At 38.9% G+C, this 27,415-nt stretch overlaps 1 protein-coding gene and 1 pseudogene across 1 annotated transcript; one reads left to right on the top strand and one right to left on the bottom strand.

Moving 5' to 3' along the window:
• The first annotated feature begins 299 nt into the window (after positions 1-299).
• On the top strand, positions 300-15,287 carry LOC120771426 (m-AAA protease-interacting protein 1, mitochondrial). The gene is made up of 4 exons (XM_040099415.1): positions 300-426; positions 480-731; positions 11,060-11,355; positions 15,120-15,287. Exons 1-4 carry the CDS (start codon positions 373-375, stop codon positions 15,256-15,258), a joined length of 741 nt encoding a protein of 246 aa, XP_039955349.1. The 5' UTR covers positions 300-372; the 3' UTR covers positions 15,259-15,287.
• Positions 15,288-21,504: 6,217 nt separating this feature from the next.
• On the bottom strand, positions 21,505-22,845 carry LOC120773113 (annotated as a pseudogene).
• Between the last annotated feature and the right edge of the window lie 4,570 nt (positions 22,846-27,415).

Genomic DNA, 27,415 nt, shown 5'->3' with positions numbered 1-27,415 from the left:
CGAAAATATGTAATTAAAATATTGCAAATTTTAAACTTTAAACGCGAATATCTCGAAAACTATAATCTTCCTGCGGCTATAACCAGATATATTCGTGATCAGGAGAATCTCCTCTATCCGACCATATCCATTTTATCCTTGAAATCCTGGGACGGTATACTAATTAGTATTCCATATATTGCTTTGCATAAGCAGTATAGAGTCTCCACAGGCAATAGGCAAGGCAATACAGTTAGTATACCATAAACTTTATCATGCCGAGATGCCCCGCAAGTTAAATATATTCGCAAACATATCGATATTATTTAGCGCGATGACAATAACCCTGAGTTTTGTAAATAAATTATAGGAGTGAGAAGTGTTTTTAATATTATGTTGCGCGTTATAAATTTTCGTCGTACATTAGTGACCTCATTCAAAACAAAAGTATTTTTTTTTAAATATTTCTAGTTGGATCAAAATTTCATATCTTCTTTTAGGAATTATGCAATTACAAATTGTTATTGCCTAATCATCGTAGCTCCTCCAATGTTCCCAACCCGGACCACAGTAATTTTCATTTGGATGGATCACGAAGTTTGCCTCGTTTAATGGACTTTCCTGAAACGTTGTGGCCTTCAACAATCAATACTTTGAGAAATTGGATATTAATACAATTTATAATCCGCCCTTATTTTGACAGAGAATTTACCATTAAGGACTTCGTATATGGTGCTAAGCAAGCTCTTCAGGTGATCTAGATGGTACTTTTGAGATTTATAAGCCCATTTTAAAATTCGTCCTACAACCTGACAACTTGTATTGATAACGTGCTATGTATATTTGAATCTGATTTCTGGAATTAACATTTGTAATTTTTTCCCTTTATATGAACCAACCTAAGAGTCAACCATATTATGTTATCAATCTGGGAGCATAGGCGTCTCACTGTGTAGGTGTTCGATAGGAGCCATCAAAAGGCATCCCGTCGTGGTCCGGAGTGCAGTATTTTCGCAGGTCTGCAGTTTCCTCATCTGCGTACCACCGCATCCAGGCGACCATATAGGTGTTCCGTAGTTGAGGACCGGCCGGCCGATTGAATTGTCTGTTGCCAACAACGTTTCTTTGTCTTTTCCCCATGTGCTGCCGGCTAGCGACTTGGGGATTTTGTTGCGGCTCTGTACCTTGGCGATAATCGTGGTCGTGTGGGGAGTGAAGGAGCATAGACTATCGAAGGTTACACCTGAAATCTTAGGGTTATTGACAGTCGGAATTTTGACGTCATCGACTTCAATATTAAGTTCAAGTCTATACTTCTTCGTCCAGTTCGTAAATATGGTCGCTGTGGATCTGGTGGGGGAAAGTGTGAGGATCCGTACAGTGAGGAGACGAGAAAGGTCGGAGGGGTAGCTATTTACTTTCGGACACATGCCTTCGATTCCATTGCCCGAAGTCAATATCGTGCAATCATCTGCGTACAAGGTTATGGAAACCCCCTCTGGTGGCTGTGGGAGTTTCGAGATGTAGAAGTTAAACAGTAGCGGAGAGAGGACACCACCCTGCGGAACCCCCTGTTTAATTCTTCTTAGTTTGGATGTTTCACCTCGAAATAGTACTGATGATTGTCGATCGCTCAGGTAGTTCATGGTTCAACCCTTCAGTCCTGGAGGAAGCGTAATTTTCTTGATGTTGTGGGGTTGACTGTGTCAAAGGCTTTAAACTACGGGGATCGTTCTCTCACAGGGTGGTTTCTGGTTGAGGCCACGAACTTCTGTGCGTTTATGACGCTAAGTGTTGTGGTGGTAATGTGCAGTTTTCGGAACCCGTGCTGGTGGCTGGCTAGGCTGAGGTGTTGAGTGAAGGTCGGGAGTTGCAAGGAATCGAGTGTCTTCACTAGTGGGGAGAGGAGAGTTATCGGTCGATAAGACTCCCCTTTGTTGACGGGTTTCCCAGGTTTTAGTAGTGAGACCACTCTTCGGACTTTCCACACATCGGTTATTTGAAGAGTGGTCAGCGACAGGTTGAGGACCCGTTCCCACGATAGTCGGGTCTACGTAACCGGAACCGACAGAGTTCTGCCGCTACAACAACAGGTTGAGACCTTGGGGAGATAACTTACTCCCGTCGAGAGTTAGCATACGTCGCCAGGTTATGCTATTTATCAGACCACCACTAGCAATAGTAATATCGGGCGAGCTTTTACAGGTGCTCATAACTCTGGTGGGGGCTTCGTCATTCATTGTGCAGAATGACGAATCGTCAATCTGTTCCGCCAGCTCCATCCCCCTACGATCATTTGACAGGTAGGAATGCCAAAGATCGTGGTGCGCATTAAAGTCGCCTAGCCAAACGGTTTTCACCACGAAGTAGTGCGCCTATATTCGGGTGATATCCTGTAGGGCAACATGTAACTATGTAGAATTTCTGATTTTACGGAATTAAGTACACTTTTATATTACGTATGATTTGCTTTATTCACAATAAAATTCATATAAACGTATCACTTAGATTTAGATTAGCCAAAAGTCACCAAATTAGCACTGAGCGGCGCTACGCTCAGCGTTACAATAAAGGAAAAGGAATATAATTAAAAGTCACCAAATTCGCAACGCATCCGCTACACTGGATGTTGCAATTAACAAGGAAAATCCCTTAAACTCTACGGAGTACCTCATATATCGACACGAAGCGTTTTACTACGCCCAACGTTACAATTTAGCATGGAAATCACAAAAGTCGCTTAAACGGGAAAACTGAAAAATATGGCGCTTAAGCGTTACTCGCAAGAATATCTCTAGCTCAATAAAATGAGTACTACACTACTCCGCGTTACAATCAGGAATGGCCGTCATACTTATCTCGCTATGATGGACGCTAAGCCTTATCGCCCACAACTTCTACGTAATCCACAATTGGCATCCACTATTTGACATTCTAATAAGTGGTTGCCACTTATCTGTTAATTATGATGAATTATGAAATTCGGATCTCAATTCGAATCCCACAATCGGCCGTCCTGACAAGTTATTCGATCTCGAATAACTAACCCCACTTCTTCATATTTTCTGCAACTGCAATGGTCTTATTAGGTCCTTTATGGCCTCCTACTTTTCCTACTTCGTATCTTCCGTGTGGTAATTGTGCGACTATTTTGTATGGTCCGAGATATTTCGGTCTCAATCTCATGCCAACCCGAACTGCGTTCTTTTAATTGCGACTAATTCATTAATTCTGAATCTAAAATTCCCCGTTCTATTCTTGTTGCTTCCTGTCTCACTAAACCGCGTTGCGTATTTAACTCTTCAACCTCTACTTCGTCTAACATAGTTTGTAGTTCTGGATTATCTGAAATGCGCATACTCAGACCTGTAAGTATTTTGAATGGTGCTATCCCCGTACTACGTGGAGAGGTTTTATTCGTAATTTGTTGAACTTTCGGCACTTGTCGGTACCACTGAGTTGGAGTGATCCGACACATTTTTGAGAGCATTGGAATAATTATACGATGCACTCGTTCTACCTGGCCGTGTCCACGAGGAACTCCCCTTGCAATCAGCAAGTGTTTTATGCCTTCTTTGTTGCAATAATTCTTGAAAGCATTTGCCGTAAAGGTAGCCCCCCTAACTGTAACAATCCGTCTCGGATTTCCAAAAATCGATGTCGGTTTCTCTAATCTATCTACTACCACTTCCATGCCCGCAGGTACAACTAACAACTCCTTGATGGGATCGTAATATACTAACTCATTTCTTATGTAAAAGTTCTCATAGGGTCCATTCTCTAACGCTTTCCTTACTGCTCTAATCCAATTGTCTTGCAATTAAGCTTGCTTCAATCTAAATTTTAACGAGTCCTCAATCAGTAAACAATATACGCGACTTAATGCGTCTACATCCGCGTCTCATCCGCGTTCCGGATCTATAGTCAACTATGTCCTTGTACTCCGACGTGCTATTTAGAATAATCCCATCCTTAGGCATTTCCCTAACTTGATCATCTATGTACCTTTGATCTTCGTACGACATTCGATGAGACCGTTGATACTCCGGTCTCCCGTCTGTGAAAATTAACTTCATTTACACTGGCACATTCATCGGTTTCTGAGGCTGATATTTATTTATCAACGTTTTGAGGAACGCTGCGTCAGATTCTTCTAAATGTGACAAGTCTACCCTATCCGATTTACCGTTCATTTGCACCTTCTTTTCACGCAAAAATTTAAATTCACTCTCATCATTGAAGCCTTTGCCACGACATACCCTGTCCTTTTCCTCTATATCGACCTCCTTCCCCAGCTCTTCTGAAATAACCTTATCTCCGCGCACTTGCTCGGCTGAAACCCTCTCACTCACTGAGATTTCAGTTTCATCGCCCACTTGACTACATTTCCTTCCAACTTCTTTCCCTAACACTTCCGGAACAACCTTATCTTCGCACACTTACTCGGCAGAAGCCCTCTCACTCACTGAGATTTCAGTTACATCGCCCACTTTAATACCTTAGAAACCTCACTCTCACTCATTGAGATTTCAGTTTCATCGCCCCCTTGAACACATTTGCTTCTAACCGTCAACTTATTGGCATCAGTATCACCCACTTCTCTACCCTTATTAGGTTTCCTAAATTCCACACTGCCTTTCCTAAACACCAAATCCACTACTTTAAGTATATTGCTTCCCAAGATTGCCGCGTAGGGTATATCTTGCACTCTTACTACATCAAACTTGACTTTCATTGTCACGCCTTCTACAGAGATCTCCGCTATAAAGTTGCCCATTGTTGTAACTTCGCCATTTCCAATTATATACAGCTGTTGTTTCTCTTCTTTGAGACTAATTCCTCCTAGTTTCTTAAACGTATCGTATCTCAATATACTCGTGAAGCATCCCGTATCTACCAATGCGCTAAACGTGATCTCGTTAATCACAGCCTTCAGAAAATATGCTCACCTCTCCCTATACCGTTCTCACCATCTACTGTGTTAATACATACGTTCATTTTTCACCACACTAGCTGGTTGTGAGACTTTGTAATCGTGGGCATAATGGCCCTTTCCCTTGCACAATAACAGTAGCATCTCTTCTTAATCGGATCTAGCTCAATAAAATAAGTACTACACTACTCCGCGTTACAATCAGGAATGGCCGTCATACTTATCTCGCTATGATGAACGCTAAGCCTTACCGCCCACAACTTCTACGTAATCCACAATTGTCGTCGACTATTTGACATTCGAATAAGTGGTTGCCACTTATCTGTTAATTATAATGAATTATGAAATTCGGATATCAATTCGAGTCCCACATGTATATATTAAATATTTCGAGCTCGACATCGCCTGACCGGATAGCTATACCCTGTCATTCTAGGTTAGTATCCCTGCGGTCGATGTCTTCATCGATTAGACCATACTGTACGGTCTTGTGCGATATGAAGGCTAGGCCGCCACCATAATCTCGCTCGCGATCTTTACGTATTGCGTTGAAACCTGCACAACTCAAAAGATCTGAGCGGCTGTTTAGTTTGGTTTCTTGGACCGCAGCTATCGATACGCCTTCCCGATTCATAAGTGCAACTATCTCCTCGATCTTACTCTGGAGTCCGTTGCAGTTGAATTGAAGTACACGGGTTTGTCGCGGGTGTCCGTGGGTGATCCTGGGGGTAAGGGAGTGACGTGTAGGTGGTGTTTGTTCCAGCTGCTGAACCCGCAGGGGAGGTTGTCGCACTGGGGTGTTGGCTGGCGACGCCACTGTTGTGTGTTGCGGGGGCAGACTCCTGCAGCATGGAACGACGTACGATTTACTCCACTCATGTGTGGTGCGCAGGCCGGAACACGACGGGAAGTCCAGCCAGTGCAGGAATTGCACTTAACTGATGTAACGTTCCGACGTATGACGGTCTGACACACGGAACAGACTGTGCGAGGAACCAAGAGTTGCTGATTGGTTCTCGCACGAGGATTGGAGCGGCAGGAAGGTTGGAGGGGTGGCAAGTCAGAGTAGGAGCTATGTTGCCTTTTTGAGCTCCTGAGGACCGTGGAGGTCCTATGTTGGCCACTCGGGGTGAGTGGCGGCGCAGCGCGCGAATTATGTGCAGATTGCACAGCCGTAGAGGCTTGTGTCGCAGTATTGCGTAGGCAACATGGGGCCACGTAACTCGTGGTCCACTCCCTGTGAGTCTTAAGGCCTGAGCGGGTCTTAAGATGGCTCCATCCATTGCATGTAATACACCTGACCGAGGTGGAGTTTGGATGGAGCCTTTTTGCGCAAACGCAGCAGAAAATTTCCTCCGGGCCCGGGTTGGACTCAATGCCAGCACGAGTCAGGAGGATACGGAGCAACTCTGCTGCAAGGCATTGCTCCAATGATGACAAACACTAATTAATACTCACCGATCCAAACGGGGTTAGATCGCCGAAAAAACAGCCCTTGGTCGGATGAAATCTGAGTCAATTCCGGTGCGTAGAACCGGCTGTCGTGGGAATTGGAATTTAATCTTTCACACAATTCGCTCTATATCTTATATGCAATGTTGAGGAGGCTTATCCCACGGTAGCTGGCGCAGCCGTATTTGAACAGCTCGTTGTTCTTCAGACAGGTATTTCTTTATGGTCGGGCAATGCAACGTCTTCTCCATCGTCATCGAATAGTGAATCGGGTTCGACATCACCTGGTGTTATGCTTTCACTGGCATTCACCAGGCTGGAGAAGTGTTCCCTCCATAATTTTAGTACGCTCTTGGCATCAGTCACTAGATAGCCCTTGTGGGTTCTATAAGGTTATGCTCCGGTCTTGAAACCTTCTGTTAGTCGGCGCATCCTTTCGTAGAATTTTCGAGCATTACCCCTCTCGGGGTAATATACTAGAGTTTTCGAATATACTAACTCATTTCGGCGTCTCTTTTTTTGTCTGTAAATGCGTCTCGCTTCCGTCTTCAACCCTCGGTATCTATACCATCCGCGGGTGTAGTGGTCCATTGTAACGTTGCGAGGTAGGCAGTCTGCTTTCTCTCTAATATGACACGGCACTCCTCATCGTACCAGCTTTTCTTTTGCATTTTCCGAAAACCAATGATTTCGTTTGCTGCTGTACGTAAGGAGCTTGAAATGTCGTCCCACGGTTCCTTTATACCGAGTTGCTGACGAGTGCTCTCTGAGAGCACGAGTGCAAGTCGAGTAGAAAATCGTTCGGTTGTGTGTTCGGATTGCAGCTTCTCGACGTCGAACCTTCCTTGTGTTTATCGACGTGCGTTTTTTGTTGCACAGTGGCGGGTGCGTATCTTGACTGCATCAAGATAGTGGTCCGAGTCGATGTTAGGACCTTGGAGCGTACGCACGTCTAAAACACTGGAGACGGGTCTTCCGTCTATCACAACATGATAGATCTGGTTGGTGGCTTTTCGATCCGGAGACAGCCAGGCAGATTTGTGAATTTTTCAATGCTGGAATCTAGTACTATAGATAACCATATTTCGGACCCCGGCGAAGTCGATCAGTCTTAACCCATTTGGGGATGTTTCCTCGTGGAGGCTGAATTTACCGACCGTTGTGCCAAAGATACCTTCTTTGCTCACCCTGGCGTTAAAGTCGCCAAGCACGAATTTGACCCAAAAGGAGGTCTTCTTTACTGTTTCGCCCATTCGGACGACATGACCTAGCCAGCGTAGCCCCTGCCTTTTAAGTCGTAACGTCGACTTTTCAGATGCTGTCATTGTTCATGCCTCTGCACCATATAGCAGGACAAGAATAATGAGTGACTTATATAGTTTTGTTTTTGTTCGTCTAGAGAGGACTATACTTCTCAATTGCCTGCTTACTCCGAAGTAGCACCTGTTGGCAAGATATATTCTGCGTTGAATTTTAAGACTGACGTTGTTGTTAATGCTGGTTCCAAGCTAGACGAAATTATCTACAACTTCCAAGTTATGACTGTCAACACTGTTTGTTTCTCCGCAAAAGTAGGTTGAATAAGTCACACGAAAGGGAGTCGCCATGTCTGAGACCTCGTTTGGTATCGAACGGCTCGGAGAGGTCCTTCCCGATCCTGACGGAGCTTTTGGTGTTGTTCAACGATAGTTTACACAGCTGTTATAGTTTTGCGGGGATACCGAATTCAGACATCGCGGCATAAAGGCAGCTCCTTTTCGTGAAAGCAGCTTTGAAATCGACGAAGAGGTGGCGCTTGTCGATTCTCTTTTCACTGCTCTTTTCCAAGATTTGGCGCAAGGTGAATATCTGGTCGGTTGTTGATTTGCCAGGTCTAAAGCCACACTGATAAGGTGCAATCAGTTTGTTGACGGTGGGCTTTGTTGCATAATTTTTATTTAACAAAATTTTGCAGGGGTTATTTTCCAAGTCATCGCCATAGAATTTCCTTTTATAAATAATGCAAGTGTGAAGGATATTATATTTTCGCTACAGCTCATTTTAACGGGTTTCTTGTTTTAAATACATTTCACTTACACAGTTGTGTGCATTGTGGTAGCATTGCAAATGGTGTTAGTTCCAACTGCACGACATTTAGGTTTAAAACACATTTCACCCAAAATTGTGTATCTTTTAAGAAATTATTTATCCTTTATTTTTTCTCTTAAAATGTTTCCATTTTAACTACTTTATTAAATTTATTCAAAGTATTTTCAACGTATTTATAGTGTAATATTAACTTCGTGTCATTTTTGTAAAGAATTGTTAATGCACAAAATTGTACATATTTTACTATGAACGAAAAATTAATTCAAATGCAGTTTTAAACTTCGATAAATGTAATTTGTTTGCAACTATTCAATAATCTCATTTTACAAATTCTTTAAGTTTTAGTAATGCTACCAATTACTTTAACAATTCATATCTTCGTTTTTCGGATTCGACAGGAATTTAAAAGTAATCCATAATTTAACACCGAGGGAGAGGCTGCAACTTCAGTTACTCTATCCATTGTATCCGCTTGCTCTGGTTCGCCATTTACCGATTCTCCAAATTGAGATCGCTTATGCGGATATCACTAAGATCGACCTAGTGTAAGGTGTTGCGCTGATTTGTTAATCAGCTGCTTCAGTTGGGGAAATTGGGCCTGATCCCAGAGAAGCGAGCAATAGCAGCAGCGATCACTTTGTCGAATTGACGTGGTCGCCAGATTATGCTACTTATCTGACCGCCACCAGCGAAAGTAATGACAGGCGAGCTATACAAGTGTTCGTAATTACGGTGGGACTTCGTTATTCATTGTGTAGAGTGTCGAATCGTTTATTTGTTCCCCATACGATCAGACAGGAATGCCAAATATAGTAATGCGCTTTAAAGTCGTCTAGTACCAAACGGTTCTCACAATGAAACAGCGAACCTATGTTCGGTCATAAATGCGTATTCTTGAATTATATCGCAAACACCAAAGTGTATTTATCGAAATTTTGAATTAAAATTAAGAAAGTATGGTAACGCCCAATATCGCCATTGTATCTTACGATATTTGTTGTTTTTTTTTGGATTGGTTCCATGCCTTATAAAGGGTGATCCATTTCGAGGTTCCCTACTTGTTTAACGAAACAACACAGAAACTTCAAACTTAATAGAGAATGTTTATTATCATCGTTGAGTCCAATTTTCGATGACACATTCTATAATTTTGACCGATACTTGGCGAATGATACGCGTGATATTTTTCTCCAAGGCTCGAATCGAAGTGGGATTGTCCGCAGAGACTTTAGACTTTACATATCCCCACAGGAAAAAGTCGGTCCAATCGACCGGCGCAAAAACGTGGAATTATCCGGTCACCGAAGTGTTTTCTCAAAAACTCCATTAATTTATGCGATGTGTGGGAAGTGGCGCCGTCTTGTTGAAACCAAATGAGAATCAATTTCAGGTATCAAATAGTCGGTTATCATGGCGCGATAACGGTCGCCATTGACGGTTACGTTCTCACCGGCATCATTTTTGAAAAAATATGGACTAATGATTCCACCGGTTCACAAACCACACCAAATCGTTGTTTATTGGGAATTAAAAGGCAGCTCTTGAATCTCAAATTGCACTTTGTCCCAAATGTGGCAATTTTGATTGTTTACATACCCATTGAGCCAGAAATGGACCTCATCGCTAAAAAAAATTTGGTGCGAAAACGTCAGATCTTCTTGGAACTCTTCAAGAGCTCATAGTGCAAAGCGATGCCGCTTGTGAAGGCCGAACGGCCTCGGTACTTGCACAAGTGGTACTCTCCACGGTCTTCGAGTACACTCTCAGCTAATCGCGATCGTTTGTATATCGCTGTCAGTTACTACAACGACAAAGAACGACTGTCTAAGCGTTACGGGGCATCTCGACAGAAAAAATTTATTGTATACTAACTGTATTGCTGTACGTATTGCCTGTGGCATACTAATTCGTATGCCATATATTGAAAGCAATGAACTGTTACTTCACCAGTTTGACAGATCAGTTTTCTTTTTTATGAAAATTTCGAAGAGGCAACACATCCCATTACATACCGACGGCAGTTTCATTTCGGTAATTTTAAATTTAGTAGAGCAAGTATTAAGACGGTTGTATTAAATTAAAAAAATAAAATACATTTTCAAAATAATTTAATATATTTTTCCAAAAAATTAATCCCTTAATATTGTTAATTTGAAGAAAAATTATACAGAATGGATTGGCAAATGAGATAAGTCTTAAATTTAATAAACCTATACAAGTATAAATCAAAATATCATTGCTCATTATTTATTATTTTAATTGGTATATAAAATTTATAATTTATAAAAAGTTTATCCACTCCTGGAGGTAGTTGCAATAGTATAAAATGTTCGGTTGCACCCGAACTTAGCACTTCCTTACTTGTTACTAATTTAATTTTGCTAAAAACATTTAATTGTAATGCCTACTATGTGATTTTATTCATTTAGATATCGACAAGATGGATTCCGTGTTTTCGTTTTGTCGCACACTGTATATTGATTTATAACCTACTACAAAAGTCTTCTTTGATGTTTCTTTGTTACAATTTTCTATTGTAATAGAAGTGGTTTTTAAAATACATATAACAATAAATCAATTATATTTAAGCTATTTTTATTTTTATAGATTATTTCAAGAAAACTGTTAAATGGAGAATTTGATGCATTAAACGGCTTCGTGTCGAAAGAAGCCATCAATGAGCTAAAACCCACTATTCAGAAACTATCTGTGGCTCAAAGGAAACAATTAGAAATTAATAAAACCGATATTTACTTCGCTTTCCCATACCAAGTGGGTATAATATTTGACGAAGAGCAAGAAAAAATTCAGAAGCGTTGGGTTGAAATAACAATGGTTTTTCACGTACTTCGTGGACTTACGGAAATGCGAAACCGCGGTGAAGAAATTCCTTGGAATATGGGGCAAGTATTCAAGAACGATATTATTAGTATTAAATATTGAAGAACGATGTATTAGTATTATACAATACAGTCCATACATATTATAGATTTTTGCAAATCTCCTCTAGATGTTTATAAAAATAATAAGCATTATAACTAACCTTAGATGAGATTTAAATATCGTTATTGAAACTATAGCGATACATTTACTATATAATAGATGTATTAGATTCTCCATGACATTGCATACCGACGATGTATAAATGCTGCAGTTATAGCGTATCGATACTTTGCAGTAGTACGTTTTCGAAGTCAGCCCAACGATCGAATCAAGCTTTAAATATCGTGCGAAATTAGGTGAAATCGGACTACAACCACGCCTCCTACTGTATATAACACCACTTTGAAACTCCACCTGATTCTGTTGCTTTCTTGTATATAAATCAAGCACTAATGAATATATTCGAATAAAAGTTTGCACAAGTAGTGATTTTAAGGTATGCGGTATTAAGTGCAAAAATGTTCACTACCGAGTCGGAACGGTTCAAGCCCTTAGATACCGAAAAAGTGGTCACCAGAGTCAATAGCTGACTTTTTATCGAAAATATCGGTCAATATGTGAGGTATATCGTAAAATTCAAATTCAGAGCGAATCCTTTCCTGATAATCATGTATCTATATGCCGAAAATGAATTAAATCAGGTCAATACTTCCTTATCCCGCATATACCTATGTAGTAGAAATATTTTGGAACTTTCGGCTGACTTTATATTTTATATATCGGCCAAAAGTTGAATTTTCTTAATGAAATTGGTAGAACATGTGTTTTCTAAAAACAGTGTATTTTTTCTAAAAACTGAATTTTATGGCAATAACTGGAAAAAATCGGATGAAAGCTTGCCATAGCCATCCATATAATTAATATCCATATATTGCTTTGGTATGTCAGATACCTTGATAAAACTCAGAAAACATCTTTTAAGGCTAATAATATAAAATATAACCAAATATAGATAAAATTATTAATACAACTCTCTCCCATATATCTAATATAAGATTAATAAACTTGCAGTTATCTTTATATCGTCTACATTTGTCAATGTGTAAGAATACATAGCAAAATTAATTGAACGTACAATATTGGAAATGTGTTATTTTATATTATCCTACATAAAATAATTTTCGTCACACTTACAAAACCTTATGCCGAAAATGTCGGTCAGCGTGTAAGATATATTTTCATAAAATTTCTTGTTATATGTTATTGAGTATACTTAATCAATGTCAAAAGTTTATGCAATAAACACAATCACACAGCACAGAGTAAAAAACCGTAGTACTACAAAAAAATTGAAGTTTGCCAACACTTTAAACGACATTCTTTTGACGGATTAAGATTAATACGAGTATTGCATTTCAAAACTTTAAGCAGAATGCAGTTGAGATGCATAACGTAATAGGTGCTTTAAATTCTGAAATGCTTTTGTATTCAATTCTGAATGGTATAAACAACTCTTATTTTCTTGATGCCACTTTCATGGCATATGCTCCACAACAAAACTCCCCTCATACTAAACATTTTATCTACTAAATAAAACAAGAAATATTAACGGAAAAATAGTTTTCAGGTGATCTGAGATTGGGAAAAGGAAGGAGAGGTGCGTGGTGGATTTGTGATTTTTTTTATTGAAAATTACGGTGTTTTCAATATTAGGTCCCTATAAGGAGAAATAGTAAACATAATTAAAAAAAAATTTGTTGTTTAAATTTTTTACATAAATTCTGATATTGTGTGAAAAAAGTCTATATAGACCTTTTAATATATATAGGGGGGCTCTTAGTCGAGATAAATTATTCTTATCTCTTACTAGGCCAACCCACGCCCCTTTCCATCCTTTGCTCGACCTCAGATGTTTGTTATTTTATCTTTCGTTTCCGATGGATTTTATCCCCCTATGTATTTTTTTTGTTTTCAGAAATTATATTGGTATATGTGACTCAACCGAGGAGGCTAAATTTAATATATTAAGTTCCAACTAAAAGATTATATTAGAAGTATGAGATTTGGACCAAGGCCTAGACCAACTTCATTCACAATCATCGTTAAACTACATAATAAAAAGAAATCGTCCTATTAATTTCATTAAAATATCACACATTTTAATCAACCTAAACGGTTTAAAGTCAGCTGGAAGTTCGAAATCATTGTATGGGGTATATTGTGGGCAGAGAAAGGTCTGTGATGATTACATTAACTTTAAATATTGCTCAGGTATACTCGACAACATATTTTCAAACAATTTTACGAACATATGTATACCTTACACACTGATCAAAATTGTCGACGTAACGTTTGTGAGAATATTAAAGTAAAGCATATCCAATAATATACGTTCAATTCATTTTGCTAAGATTTGATACATATTGGCCGATATACGGTATAATGTCAACCGGAAATTATAATAGATATATTGGAGATATTTGCAGTATCCGATTTTATTTATTTTTAGCATTACAATATATTATTAATATGCTCTTTGAGTTTTATATATAAGAAGTCAATTCATCTGGATTTTTGAAATCTTGATATTAGTTATACCGTTATTAGAACAACGTGCTCACTCTATTATATTAAGCTAACTCACATCTTAGTCCATATATGCGATATAAAGTCAACCTGAAGCTCGAATACCTTTATATTACGTATTAGTTTTTCCCGCGGCTTCGCTCGCATTGAAACCGGAAATGTATGCGGAAATATACATTACACCCGTCTTACAATTATTTTTGTATTTCTGCATTTTGAACAGGACTTTATTGTATATTGCCTGTTTTGTAAATACAGGACTTTTTAATTTTGGCCGAGCTCTTTATCTGGTTCGAAGGACCAAACAAGTTTGATTTGTATCATCAAACATTGGTTTGGTTGGCACACTGGTCGATTTCATATGCCAAAAATAAAAAAAAAGTTTGAAATTTACCACTGTTTGTATCAAGGCTATTTCTTAAAATGCCAATAAAACTAACGGTAAATACATTTTTGGTCTATCCCATACGTAGGGGCTACGAAAAGCAAGAGAAGTGAGACAATAGAAACACACCGACTGTGCAGTGAAAATAGCTTAAAAATTAGCTCTTATAATAAATTAAATTGCGATATAAAATCGTGTTTAATCCCCATAAATCGAAATGAGTATTGATAATAAACGCATATGTTATATAACAAAGTAGTTTTCATGTAATAATATATTGTTTTATTATTTTAAAACAATTGCTTTATAAGTGCCCTTTTGAATGGTATGTTTTTCTTTATATATCGATTTAAGGTATAAGTAGGGTTTTCGTACTTTTTGCAATTAATTTTTTCTTTGCGAAACCAATTGATACATACATTGCTGCAGCACCGAATTACTTTTGTAGGAAATTGAAGGTTGTACAAAAAGTTTCTCTGAAATTTTTCAAAAAAAAACACTTCGGTCAAAGTTATTCAAGGTCCAACTTGAAAGTTTTTGATGTGAAATTTGACACAGATATCACTGACTGACCAAAAAAAATTATTTAGATTTTTTTTGAAAAAATTAATTGCAAAAAGTACGAAAACCCCATGTTATTTAAATGGGAAATAAATTGTCGTTGGGGCACAGGTTATTATCAATATTAAGACCCATATTTTTTTAGGGCATTTACTAAAAATTTTGAGAGCGCTGCAGACTCAAAAATAAATTTGGGAAATAACGGACACCCTACTCTATATACTTAACCTTTCCTTTCTTTTCTCTTTTTAGATCCCTTCCAGAATATCAAGATAAAGTGTTTGTGTGCAATTATCGCTTCAAAAAGGAATTTACTAACGGCAATGTGTCAGATTGGACTGTTAATGCTTTAAATCATTTTAAGCCAATTGATTTAGTCAGAGAAAAATAAATGAATAAACATATATATTAACAAATTAATTTTGTATTTACTGAAATTTTGGTTTTAAAAATTATATAGTTATGTATGAATAAAATTCATTTCTCACTTGTTAGAGAAAATTCTTTTAATGAAATACATATTTTCAAAAGCGTAACAAAACTATGACATACTTAGATTTAACTTGAACGTTTCAACTTCGTCAGCACGATGCTAATGTTCCACGTTCTTGAAAGGCAAAGGGAGCTACTAAGTAAGTTAGGTAAGTTCAATATTTTATACTCTCGCACATGTTGCTGCAGAGAATTATGGTTTTGTGCACCTAACGGTTGTTTGTAACACCTAATGCTACTCGAGTTATGTATATTCGGTAAATGGTTTAGATGGCGAAAAGTGTTGAATTCCGGTTAACTTTCTGCCCGTCCGTCCGTCTGAACGTGCAAGCTGTAACTTGGTTAAAAATTGAGATATCTCGATGAAACTTGGTGCACGTGTTCCTTGGTACTACAAGAAGTTCGATATTGGACCGAAATCACTACCATGTCCTTGCAACTTATATAATCGAAAATTTATAAAGTGCGACAATAACGCGGAAATTTAAGATAAAAAACTGTTATTTAATGCAGTGGATCACAGCAGAAAGGATTTTGTGAACTGAAAAGCATGTCCTAACGAGTTTAGTGTACATCTTGTATCTCACTAACCATTAAAGCTTTATTAAGAGGATACATAGGTTTACGGGTTACAATAACTCAATTTTTTTTATTGTCTTTTTATCTCTTATTCAGAGATACAGCCTTGAGAACTTGTGCGCTCGAGGCTACCTAAGCTAAGTGCACCGTCTTTAAACGCGTTTTTTCGAAACTGTGTTTCTGAAGTCTGCTGGCAAGATTTCTCGAGAACTTCTCAACCGATCTTCATGAAACCTTACACAAGTCTTTGAGATACAATTCTTACAGACTTGGACGTATGATTATTTTTCAATTACAACTCTTTGAAAAGAAAAGTTCGCGAAGTTTTCATTGAAATTTTCATTTTTTTTTGCAAAAATGTGTGTCAAAAATCCAATTTTCTTTTTTTGAGATATTTGCATTTAAAGTTCAAAAATTCAACTATTAAAATCTCCGATTTATAATGAGTTTTACACTTAAATTTGTAACTTTTATATTCACTAACACTTCACTAATTCATTTCTTATCATTTATTTTATGTTATATAGTTCAAAAATAACTTTTTTCAGTATTTAACTTTTGTTTAATTATTTTTGTTCACACAATAATAAAAGGGTTGCATTCTAACTAATAATCAGTATTACCTTACGTACATATTTCACAGAAGAACCAAAATAAATAAAGAAAACAAATAAATCCGCATAGAATTCCTTTCTGCATTAAAAAAATTAACCCTCAGTCGGACCAACACCTGGGCGTGCTCAGTGTTTTTGCGTTGAACTCCTTTTTGCCCGATCCAACACCGGGATTTATCAAGATAATGAGAATTCTGAAAGATTTTACATTACTCATCACACAATAATGAATTTAGTGATGACGTCATAATCTTTCTTATTTTTATTCCATTAAAAAATATGGTAACACTAATTTTTTGCTTGTTTACAACCATTTTCTTATTTTATGAATAAATGGATTTTAACTAAAGTTTAAAATTTTAACTATTTAATTTAAAATAAATGATTAGAAACGAATTAGTGAAGTGTTAGTGGATATAAAAGTATAAAATATAAGTGTAAAATGCATTATAAATCGGAGAAAGACGCATTTTAAATTTAAATTTAAAGCGGCAACTATATAAGTATTTATATATTCTTGATCTGGAGAACCTCCTCTATCCGTACATACCCATTTTAACCCCGAAATCGGGGGATGCTATTCTAAATCGCAGCCTCTTTTTCCGAGTGGTCACCGGAAATGGCGTCGCAGTGGCCGAGTTTAAAATATCTTTTTCCAAAAATTTCAGAACTTCTTTGTTATTAGTGTATGTTTGTAACTATAAAATAATCTAATAAAATATTGAATTTTCTATATTAGTAAGAAATTAAAATATTTAATATTTAATTTTTTATATTAGAAAAAATTGTTGAAAAAAGGCTAAGAGAATGTTGACAGCTACTAAAAGCACGATAACGGTACGAAAGGACCTTATAGGAGCCGGTGTCAATATTGAAAAAAGGGTGTCACATCTCTCACTTTTAGGTGCAATTCCATTTCTCAGGACCTACTCAACTAAATTCAGTACAACCTTATCATGAATTTCCTATTTTACCGTGCGAAAATGAGATCGGCCTACAACACGTTTAATTCCCATATAACATAATTTGAATTACAATATTTTTTTATTTTCCAATATACGAATCAAGCTGCAATGAATATATGGGTGTAAAACATATACACAAATAGTGTCTTTAAGGTATGATACTTTATGACTAAAAATTTTCAAAATCACACCCAGTGCCGTTGGCTGACTTTCTACCGATTGTTAAAATTTTGGTCAATCTGTGAGATATATTATTGAAATACGGAGGAAATGATAAAATCGGATCAATACTTCCCTAACCCCTATATACCTAATACAAAATTTTCAAACTTCCGGTTGGCTTTATACGTGTAATCCAAGTAGAGGTACAGGGTTTGTCCGGAAAGTAATAGGACTGAGTCGATTTAAAAAAATTTATTGAGCCAATCGCTACAATTCTTAAAAAACTTTCAAAATAGGCTCCTTTTGCGTCGATGCAGCGCTACCAGCGCTATTTCCAAGCATTGAAGGCGTCACGGAAGGCGTTCTTCGAAATAGCCTTGAGAGCCGAGGTGCACGCTGTTTGGATCTCTTCTGTGGTCTGAAAATGCTTGCCTTTCATCTCTTTGTCTCGGGATCATACTCAAAGATCCATGACTGTGATTACTTTATACAAAAATTGGGGGTCACTTTCACACATGCTCAAATTTTCTTGCAAACTTCCATTCGCCATTCGCGTCAGTGAACACTTTTGGGGCCATCTTCGCACACACCTTGGGCATGTTCAAGTGCTTTGTCATGAACCACAGAATTTGATAAATTTAACATTTAGGAAATTAATCGAATACATAGTCGACGATTTGTTCAAAAATTTGCGCACACGAGTCACATAGTACTAATTTCGTTTGTCGGTGTTTGTCGAAGACGCTAGTTCCTCAGCACGGTTCATCAGCGACTTCTTCTCGGTCCTCCAAAAAGTCCTGGTGTCACCGAAACATACCACTTCTTGCTAAAGCAACATCTGCCCTTCATTGAGGCAACTGACAGAGTACGAAGAGACTATGTAGGGCAGAAAGAAATAGTTTTTAGGGTGATCTATGATTTTAAAATCGGTGGTTCAGCAAAAAATTTAAAAATTAAGACAGATTCAAGCAAATCAAAACTATTTTACTTACTTAATACAGCAAAGAAACTCGGAAAATATTAAACAACAACTTCAAAGAGGGAGATCAGAACCCATGAACGTGGACATAATGAGTAGAAGAGGTGATCTGCAAGAATCAAATACGAATGAGGTGTTTTTTACAAACTAGCCTAGGAATCTTGAAAAAGTATTAACGATTTTTGAGAATTCATTTTGTGTTCTGGTTGACTCAGACTCAGCCATAAGCGTAATGAAAAAATCTAGTTTTGAAAAATTTAAATTGACAGTGCTTGAAAGTGAAAACTCTATGATGAATACTTTAAGTGAAATAATTGAAACACCAAGTATTAAGGTAAAGAGTCCTTGTCCAAAGGAATTCAAATACTCGGAAAACGACAGAATGAGATGGTTATTAATGGATTTTAGGAAACAATTTCATTTTCAAAAATGTAAAAACAGTGATGCAGGAAATAAAAACACTAACGAATCAACAAGTACAGAGTATATAAACTACCCACCAAAGAAGATAGTAGATAATTCAGGAATCAATTAACTGTAGACGATAAGTATCCTCTACCAAATATCGTAGAAGTCTTGGATAAATTGGGCAAAGCACAGTACTTTAGCATAACAGATTTAGCAAAACGTTACCATCAGATTTTAATGACAGAATGGGACGTTGAGAAAACAGCTCCGGCAAGCCTTTCGAGTTGAAAAATGCTACAGCTACATTTTAAAGATTTATGAATGACATATTGAGAGAATGCATAAATAAAATAAGATTCGCATACTGATCTTTTCAAATTCTTTAGAAGAGCACCTAAGCTTATTGAGAATTTTTTTGGTAATATAATATTTGTATTTGTGTGTAATTTATGGAAACTAAACTTTACTGTATTCACAAACTCTGTTTGGTTTGTTAGTTAACCTACTAAATAATATGGTTATCTGTAGCATTTGATTCCATCATAAGAAAATTCACCAAGCTACCTGGCTGTCTCTGGATCGAAAAACCACCAACTAAATCGATCAAGTTGTGATAGACGGAAGACACGTCTCTAGTGTTTTAGACGTGGGTACGCTCTGAGGTCCTAACATCGACTCGGATCACTATTTTGTTGCAACCAAGATTCGCACCCGTCTCTGTGCAACAAAAAACGCACGTCAACAAACACAAGGAAGGTTCGACGTGGAAAAGCTGCAATCATAACAGACAACCGAGTGATTTTCGACTCGGCTTGCACTCCTGCTCTCTGAGAGCACTCATCAACTACTCGATATAAGGGAACTGTGGGATGGCATTTCAACTTCCTTACGTACAGCTGCAAACGAAACCATTGATTTTGGAAAATGCAAAAGAACAGCTGGTACGATGAGGGGTGCCGTGTCGCAGTGGATAGAAAACAGACTGGCTAGTGATACGCATTTGAAGACAAAAAAGGAGAGAGTCCGAAATGGTGTAATGCACGAAAATTCTACGAAAAGATGCTGCGACTAACTGAAGTTTTCATGACCGGAGCTTACCCTTGTAGAACCGCCAGAGGTGATGTAGTAACCGATGTCCAGAACATACTAAAATTAGGGAGGGAGCCTCCCTCAAGTAGGCTGCAGAATGGCAGTGAAGGCAATCGATGACGATGGATCAGACGTTCCATTGCCCGACCATGAAGAAGACTGAATAGCAATTACCCATCTGAAGAGGCTTTTCAAACACGGCGGCAAAGAACATAATATGCGTGCATCAGTTTCTTTGTAGAATATGGTCGGGTGAAATCATGTCCGACAATTTAAGTGTACTTTGCCCAATCCACAAACAGCGTATTGTGTGAAAGATGAAATCCCACCGTTAACAAACTGATTGGATCTTATCAGTGTGGCTTTAGACCTGGAAAATCAACAACTGACCAGATATTAACCATGAGCCAAATTTTGGAAAAGACCCATGAAAAGAGAATCGACACTCACTACCTCTTCGTCAATTTCTAAGCTGCCTTTGACAGCACGAGTTACAGGATCTGGCTCTATGTCGCGATTTCTCAATTTGGTATCCCCACAAAACTAAAACGGCTGTGAAAGTTGATATTGAGCAATACCAAAAGCTTCGTCAGGATCAGGAAGGACATCTCTGAGCCGTTCGATACCAAACGAGGTTTCAGACAAGGCGACTCTCTTTCGTGTGACTTTTTCAACCTACTTTTGGAGAAAATAATTCGAGCTGCAGAACTAAACCGAGAAGGAAAGACCTACCTCTTGATGCTCCTAGGACGCGGTTCCGCTCCAAGCAGGTGGCTACAAGGGTGATTTCTGCGAAAACATCCTAGCAGGAACGGCTTGAAGAGGAGTTCATTATGCTCCTTAACTGGGGCCATAAGCGTCTCACTATGTAGGTGTTCGATGGGAGACATCAAGAGGCATCCTGTCGTGGTCCGGAGTGCAGTGTTCTGGCAGGTCTGGAGTTTCCTCATTTGCATACCACTGCATCCAGGCGACCATATTGGTGCAGCGTAATCGAAGTCAGTCCGTCCGATTGCCTTTTATGTTGTCAACAACGTTTCTTTGTCTTTTTCCCATGAGCTGCCGGCTAGGGACTTGAGGATTTTATTGCGGCTCTGTACCTTGGCAATAATCGCTGTCGGATGGGGAGTAAAGGAACATAGGTTCCGTGCAGTGAGGAAACGAGAAAGGTCGGTGAGATAGCCGTTTACTTTTGAACACATGCCATCGATCCCATTGCCCGACCCCAATATCGTGCAATCATCAGGGTACGAGGTTATGGAAACTCCCTCTGGTGGCTGTGAGAGCTTCGATATGTAGAAGGTAAACAGAAGCGGGGAGAGGACACCACCCTGCGGAACCTCCTGTTTAATTCTTCTCAGTTTCGATGTTTCACCTCGAAATAGTACGGATGCCTGTCGACCGCGCTGGTAGTTCATGGTCCAACTCTTCAGTCCTGGAGGAAGCGTAGTTTTCTCGATGTTGTAGGGTTGACTGTGTCAAAGGGTTTTGACTACGGGGATCGTTCTCTCACAGTTAGGTTTCTGGTTGAAGCCACGAACTATCTGAGCGTTTATGACGCGATGCGCACTTTCCGAATTCATGCTGGTGGCTGGCTAGGCTCAGGTAAGTTAAGGTCAGGAGAAGCAAGACCTCAAGTGTCTTCACTACTGGGGAGAAGAGAGTTATCGGACGATAAGATTCCCCTTTGTTGGCGGGTTTCCCAGATTTCAGTAGTGGAACGCCGACTTTCCACGCATCGGGAATTTGAAGAGTGGTCAGCGACAGGTTGAGGACCTTGGGGAGATAACTTACTCCTGTCGAGCCTAGATATTTTAGCATTAGCATGTTAATTCCATCAGGACCAATGGATTTTGAAGATTTTGCTTTGTTGATGACACTCTGAACCACCCCATCGGTGAAAGTAAGTGGCGCGCAGTCGTTTGGCATTTTGCGCAGCCGTCGGTTAACACATCTCTTGACTTTGTCTACCGAAAGGTGCAGTGTAAACTGCCGGCGAAAATAGCTCCCGCACTTCTTCGGGTCCGAAGAGGCATGACCATTGAATTAAACCTCAACTCGGTCGTCCTGTCTCTTCGGGTTAGACAAAGCTTTGACAGTAGCCCAAAGCTTACTCACACCGGTGGAGAGGTTGCAGGACTTCAGGTGCTCTATCCATTTCGTCGGCTTATGTTCATTTACCATACGCCGAATCTCCAATTTGAGATCCCTTATTCGGGGATTCCCGGGATCGGCACGGCGTAAGGTGTCGCGTTCATTAGCTAAAACGGCTGCTTTGGCTGGGAAATTGGGGCGGATTTCCGCTATTCTTCCAGCCGTGATGAAGCGAGCGGTAGCTGCTGCGATCACCTTGCGGAATCGACGTTCGCCAACGCATACATCCGTAGGAATGGGTAGAGCGTTAAAGGTGCTCTCAGTAAATTCTGTGAAGCCGTCCCAGTTAGCTTTGTTAAAGTTAACCAAGGAGCGGTTGACAACAGAAATAAAATCGGGAGGTTTCTCGATCGATATAATTATGGGCAGATGGTCTGATGCGAGAGTCAGCATACGTCGCCAGGTTATGCTATTTATCAGACCTCCACTAGCAATGGTAATATCGGGCGAGCTATACAGGTGCCCATAACTCTGGTGGGGGCTTCGTCATTCATTGTGCAGAATGTCGAATCGTCAATCTGTCCCGCCAGCTCCATCCCCCTACGATCATATGACAGGCAGGAATGTCAAAGAACGTAGTGCACGTTAAAGGCGCCTAGTACCAAACGGTTTTCACCACGGAGGAGTACGCCTATATTCGGGGGATATCCTGTAGGGCAATATGTAACTGGGGGATCTATATATTAAATATTTCGAGCTCGACATCGCCTGACCGGAAAGCTATACCCTTACATTCTAAGGTAGTATCCCTGCGGTCGGTGTTTTTATCGATTCGACGATACTGCACGGTGTTGTGCAATATGAAGGCTAGGCCACTACCATTACCTCAGTCGCGATCCTTACGTATGACGTTGAAACCGGCACAACTCAGAAGATCTGAGCGACTGTTTAATTTAATGCGGTTTATTTTTTTTGGACCGCAGCTATCGATACGCGTTTCCGATTCATAAATTAATTAACTCCTACCGATCCAAACGGGGTTAGATCGAGTCAATTCCAGTGCGTAGAACTAGTGCAGAAAAGATCGGCGAATATTTATGGTCCTTTGCGCATTGGGAACGGCGAATATCGCTTTCAATGGAACTATGAGCTGTATGAGATATACGACGACAGTGACATAGTTCAGCGAATTAAAAGATAGCGGCTACAATCCAGCATTCCATCTCTAAAAGTATTCGATGCAGTACCCGCTGGGGGAAGCAGAGGAAGAGGAAGATCTCCACTCCGTTGGAAGAACCAAGTGAAGAAAGACCTGGCTTCGCTTAGAAACTCCAATTGGCGCCACTTTGCGAAAAGAAGAAACGACTGGCGCGCTGTTGTTAACTCTGCTATAGCCGCGTAAGCGGTTTTATGCCAGTAAAGAAGAAGAAGGGTCTAGATATTGAAGAAAACCTTTCTACAACTGCCAAAAATGCCAAAAAATCAAATACGATAAGCGTCCAATAAAATCAAAATTTTATCTTACAGAAAGCCCTAAAAATTAAAATGAAATAGTGCACACAAATATTTTTTATTTCAAAAAACAATTCCTTGTAACAGCATTAGAAAAGGAAAGAAAATAACAGATAGAAACTGGCCCGCAAAGAAAACAATAATGATTGACCAGTTTTCGAAATTCGGTAAACAAAGTCCTTATGGATAACGAATTTAAGACAGAACGGTTACTGGTATGCCTTCGGGATGAAGGAATACAGGTTCATCTCACAATGCCAAATAGTCATACAGGAAATACGGACGTAGAGAGGTTTCACTCAACCTTGTTGGAGAAACTAAGAGGAATTGAGGACCCTGATCTTACAATAGAGATGAGAATGCATGTCGTTGTAGAAAATTATAACGATCGGTACCATTCTACCATCAAATGCACACCCCGAATGGCGTAGCAGTGCACACCAAGGCCGTAAAGAGTCGATTCGGCGCCGTTTGCAGCAACTCCGACTGATATCTGGACGACTTGGCGCATTTAACGTCGAGATCTTATGTTGAAAGCGTACAAAATACAGCTTGTGCAATAGCTGAAGCTGCTCGACCTTCCTATGCGACATCGCTTCACTCTATGGGCGATCCATGAAGATCCGATGTTTTTCGAATCAAATTTTGAGGTCCCTTTCTGGCTCAATGGTTATGTAAACCAGCAACCAGACAGCGCTACTTCCTACATCACATCAAGCGATGAATTTATTGATCACTTAGGTGAGCAGATAATTTCACGTATTGGGCCGGTCGATTGGCCATCAAGATCATGATATCACACCGTTAGACATTTTCCTGTGGGGATATGTAAAGTCTAAAGTCTATACAGACAATCACGCTTATATTTAGGCCTTGGGCAAAAAATCAAGCGTATCATTCGCCAGTTACCAGTCGAAATGTTCAAACGAGCCATCGAAAATTGGACTCAATGCATGGACCAGCTGAATATGAATATGAATGGAGGTCTACACCTCACATCTATAATAAAAATAAATCCGATCCATTGGTCGACTTTTTCCATATCAACTCAATATATTAAATTTAACCTTTTAGGTTGTATTACATACATACATCACTTTTGAGGATGATTTTTTAACAATTTTCGCAGACGCGAAATAGAATATAGTAATAACACTAGGTTAGTCTATGACCCTCCACATAAGTTAATAAGATATTAATTTGATTGTTATCCATTCACGATTTCGTCGAACAGAGAATGTTGAATTCTTTCGCAACATTTTTTAATATAACGTTTTACCATATATAAAAGTATATCAGGGAGGATCCAGAAATAGGAGGGGAAATAAACATTTACTTGAAACATCAAAAAATATAGCAGTCTCTATACAGTTTAATATCATGGTGAACAAATTTCAAATCGATCTTCTAATATCCAATCCTACTAAAATGAAAAAACACTTTATAAATCGTAGACATGCGGGTGACATTCTTTATTGCAATGTTTAATACTGTAGTCAATTTGTATTTTGAGTAGGAAATGTTCACAAATTTTTCGATGTGGGCCAAGTTTTTAGAATCTTTCGAGAACTTCTTCTGCAGTGACTTCAATGTTATGACGCGAGTGCAGCAACGCAATTCCGATCAATATATCATGAAGCATGTTCGTCCTCAGCCACGTTTTTATGCGGCGAAGGTTCGAAAAAGATCGTTCAGAGCCCCAATCGTCACCGGAAGTGTGCAGAATATGCGAAGAAAACTACGAATTATGGGTCTACATTGCATGTCTTCAACGTTTCCAATGCAGTAGTCGGTAACTTTTTGTCTTTTGATTTTTACTTCTGCCAATGGCACTGTTAGTGATCAAGTTGACCTATGAGCTTCAAAAGTCGCACGACGTTGTTATTATCCAAAAGACCTTTAAATGTATACATCACGCAGTGAATAAAGTTTTCCATTTCTTTGGTTTTCAAATCACATACTTTTTCTGAAAACAGCAAACTCAGTTAAAATCCATCCAATATTTCTCTAGAAAAGTGCGTCTTCATATCATCGCCGATCTGTTGGAAACAGAGGATTGTACACAGAGACCCTGTAGTACTCGTATTCTTCGCAAGTTGTCATGCAGAATGTTTCTCAGCTTTTTGTCTTCGATTTGGCAACGTTACAAGCAGCGTATCTATCATATTTGCCGGATCTATCGATTATTTCTACGGAATCATGCAAAAGTTTATGAATCTATTACACCCGAACTTAAACATTGTGTGCCGTGTCTACTCATATGTAATAATCAGTTCCGTATTTGCTTTCGCTTACTAATAAGTGTAAAAAAAGCTCATGCGAAATTTATGATCTCAAAAATTTGGTTACCGCATTATTGGTTATTTTTTTAAACGTTTACAGTTGCTGACAGAAAGATAACTTGTCAATGTGAAAACTTATTCGAGATGTTCTCCACATGAAGCCTATCAGGTCAACTAGTCATCCATAATGCACTTGGATCAAATTAGGATCAACAGATGTAAGAGGCTCTTCAATGACCCTTTTACAAAGAAAATAGTTTCGCTGTTGAAAAAGTTTTTCATTAACAGAATGAAAAAAACTTCCAAAGACGCAGAAAATGTAATTGTAAGGTTTCAATGTGGTCACCATCCTACTGTAATGGTTTATTGGCGAATCTTCTGTAAAGGCGATATACCTCTTCACTTCGAAAAACATGGTTAAAACTATGCGAAAGAACCAGAAGGATATATTAGAAGGGGTGGTAAAGCAATTAAGTAACACTTTCTTAGATGAAGATCTTCCTTGCGTCTTCCAGCAAGATTCTGTTTGTGCTCATAAGTCAGAAACCACCCAGCAGTTGCTTAAAATCAATATTCCCGTTCTCATAAATGTAGATGATTGGCCGTCTGGAAGTCCAGATTTCAATCTATTGAACTACAGATTTTGGTCAGAGTTGGAGAACTTGGCCTGTGGAATACTCCACAGAATCTTGACGAGCCTCAAAAAATATTTGATTCGAGCAGCGTATTGAATAGAAATATAAACTGTGTGTGCTGCTTCATCAATGCCTGAACCATTTGTGGGCTTGTGTTAAGGCAAAAGGTGACCATTTGGAATAAAATTTTTGTATATCGCTCATTTAATATATGAATTATTATAACTTGATAAAGAAATGTGTTATAGTGAACTTGTAACGGAACTTCTGGCAGAGGACGAACGGAGTTTCAGAGAGTCACTCGGATTTCAACTCGCCTCATCTTCCTGGTCATTTATATGTATATATGTAACAGTCGTACCAAAAACACAATCAATTCAATTCAGTTCAGCATAGACAACATTGTTAATAAATTCGAGTAGCCACCAGCGTCAACTGTCCTGATGCAACACGAACAATCTGTTCTTCGGCAATCACGATCGTGTAAGCGGTATGTAGGTACCAAAACCAGTTGCAAGTATATCATGTCAGTTCATAGCGTTGCGACGATTGTTTGAATTGAAGTGAAACTTTGGGTAAACTATAAGTAAATCTATGGGTAAATCTATGAATACAGCAAACAACAACAATTTTCTGCTGGACTGATTTGAATCATGTGTGGCAAAAAATGTATCAGCTTTGAAAATGTGCGCATGTTACAAATTTTCGAAGCGTAAACAATGGAAATTCCATCGAGA

The sequence above is a fragment of the Bactrocera tryoni genome, chromosome 3, assembly GCF_016617805.1.
Source record: "Bactrocera tryoni isolate S06 chromosome 3, CSIRO_BtryS06_freeze2, whole genome shotgun sequence".
In the NCBI taxonomy this organism is placed as follows: Eukaryota; Metazoa; Arthropoda; class Insecta; order Diptera; family Tephritidae; genus Bactrocera; species Bactrocera tryoni.
This window is presented reverse-complemented; position numbering and strand designations above follow the sequence as displayed.

What these genes read in the sequence shown, in the direction of transcription:
- LOC120771426 (XM_040099415.1), top strand. Translation starts at nt 373, where the DNA reads ATGTTGCGCGTTATAAATTTTCGTCGTACATTAGTGACCTCATTCAAA. An exon ending in TGACCTCATTCAAAACAAAA is followed by an intron (nt 427 to 479) that starts GTATTTTTTTTT and finishes ATCTTCTTTTAG; the next exon opens with GAATTATGCAATTACAAATT. An exon ending in GTGCTAAGCAAGCTCTTCAG is followed by an intron (nt 732 to 11,059) that starts GTGATCTAGATG and finishes TTATTTTTATAG; the next exon opens with ATTATTTCAAGAAAACTGTT.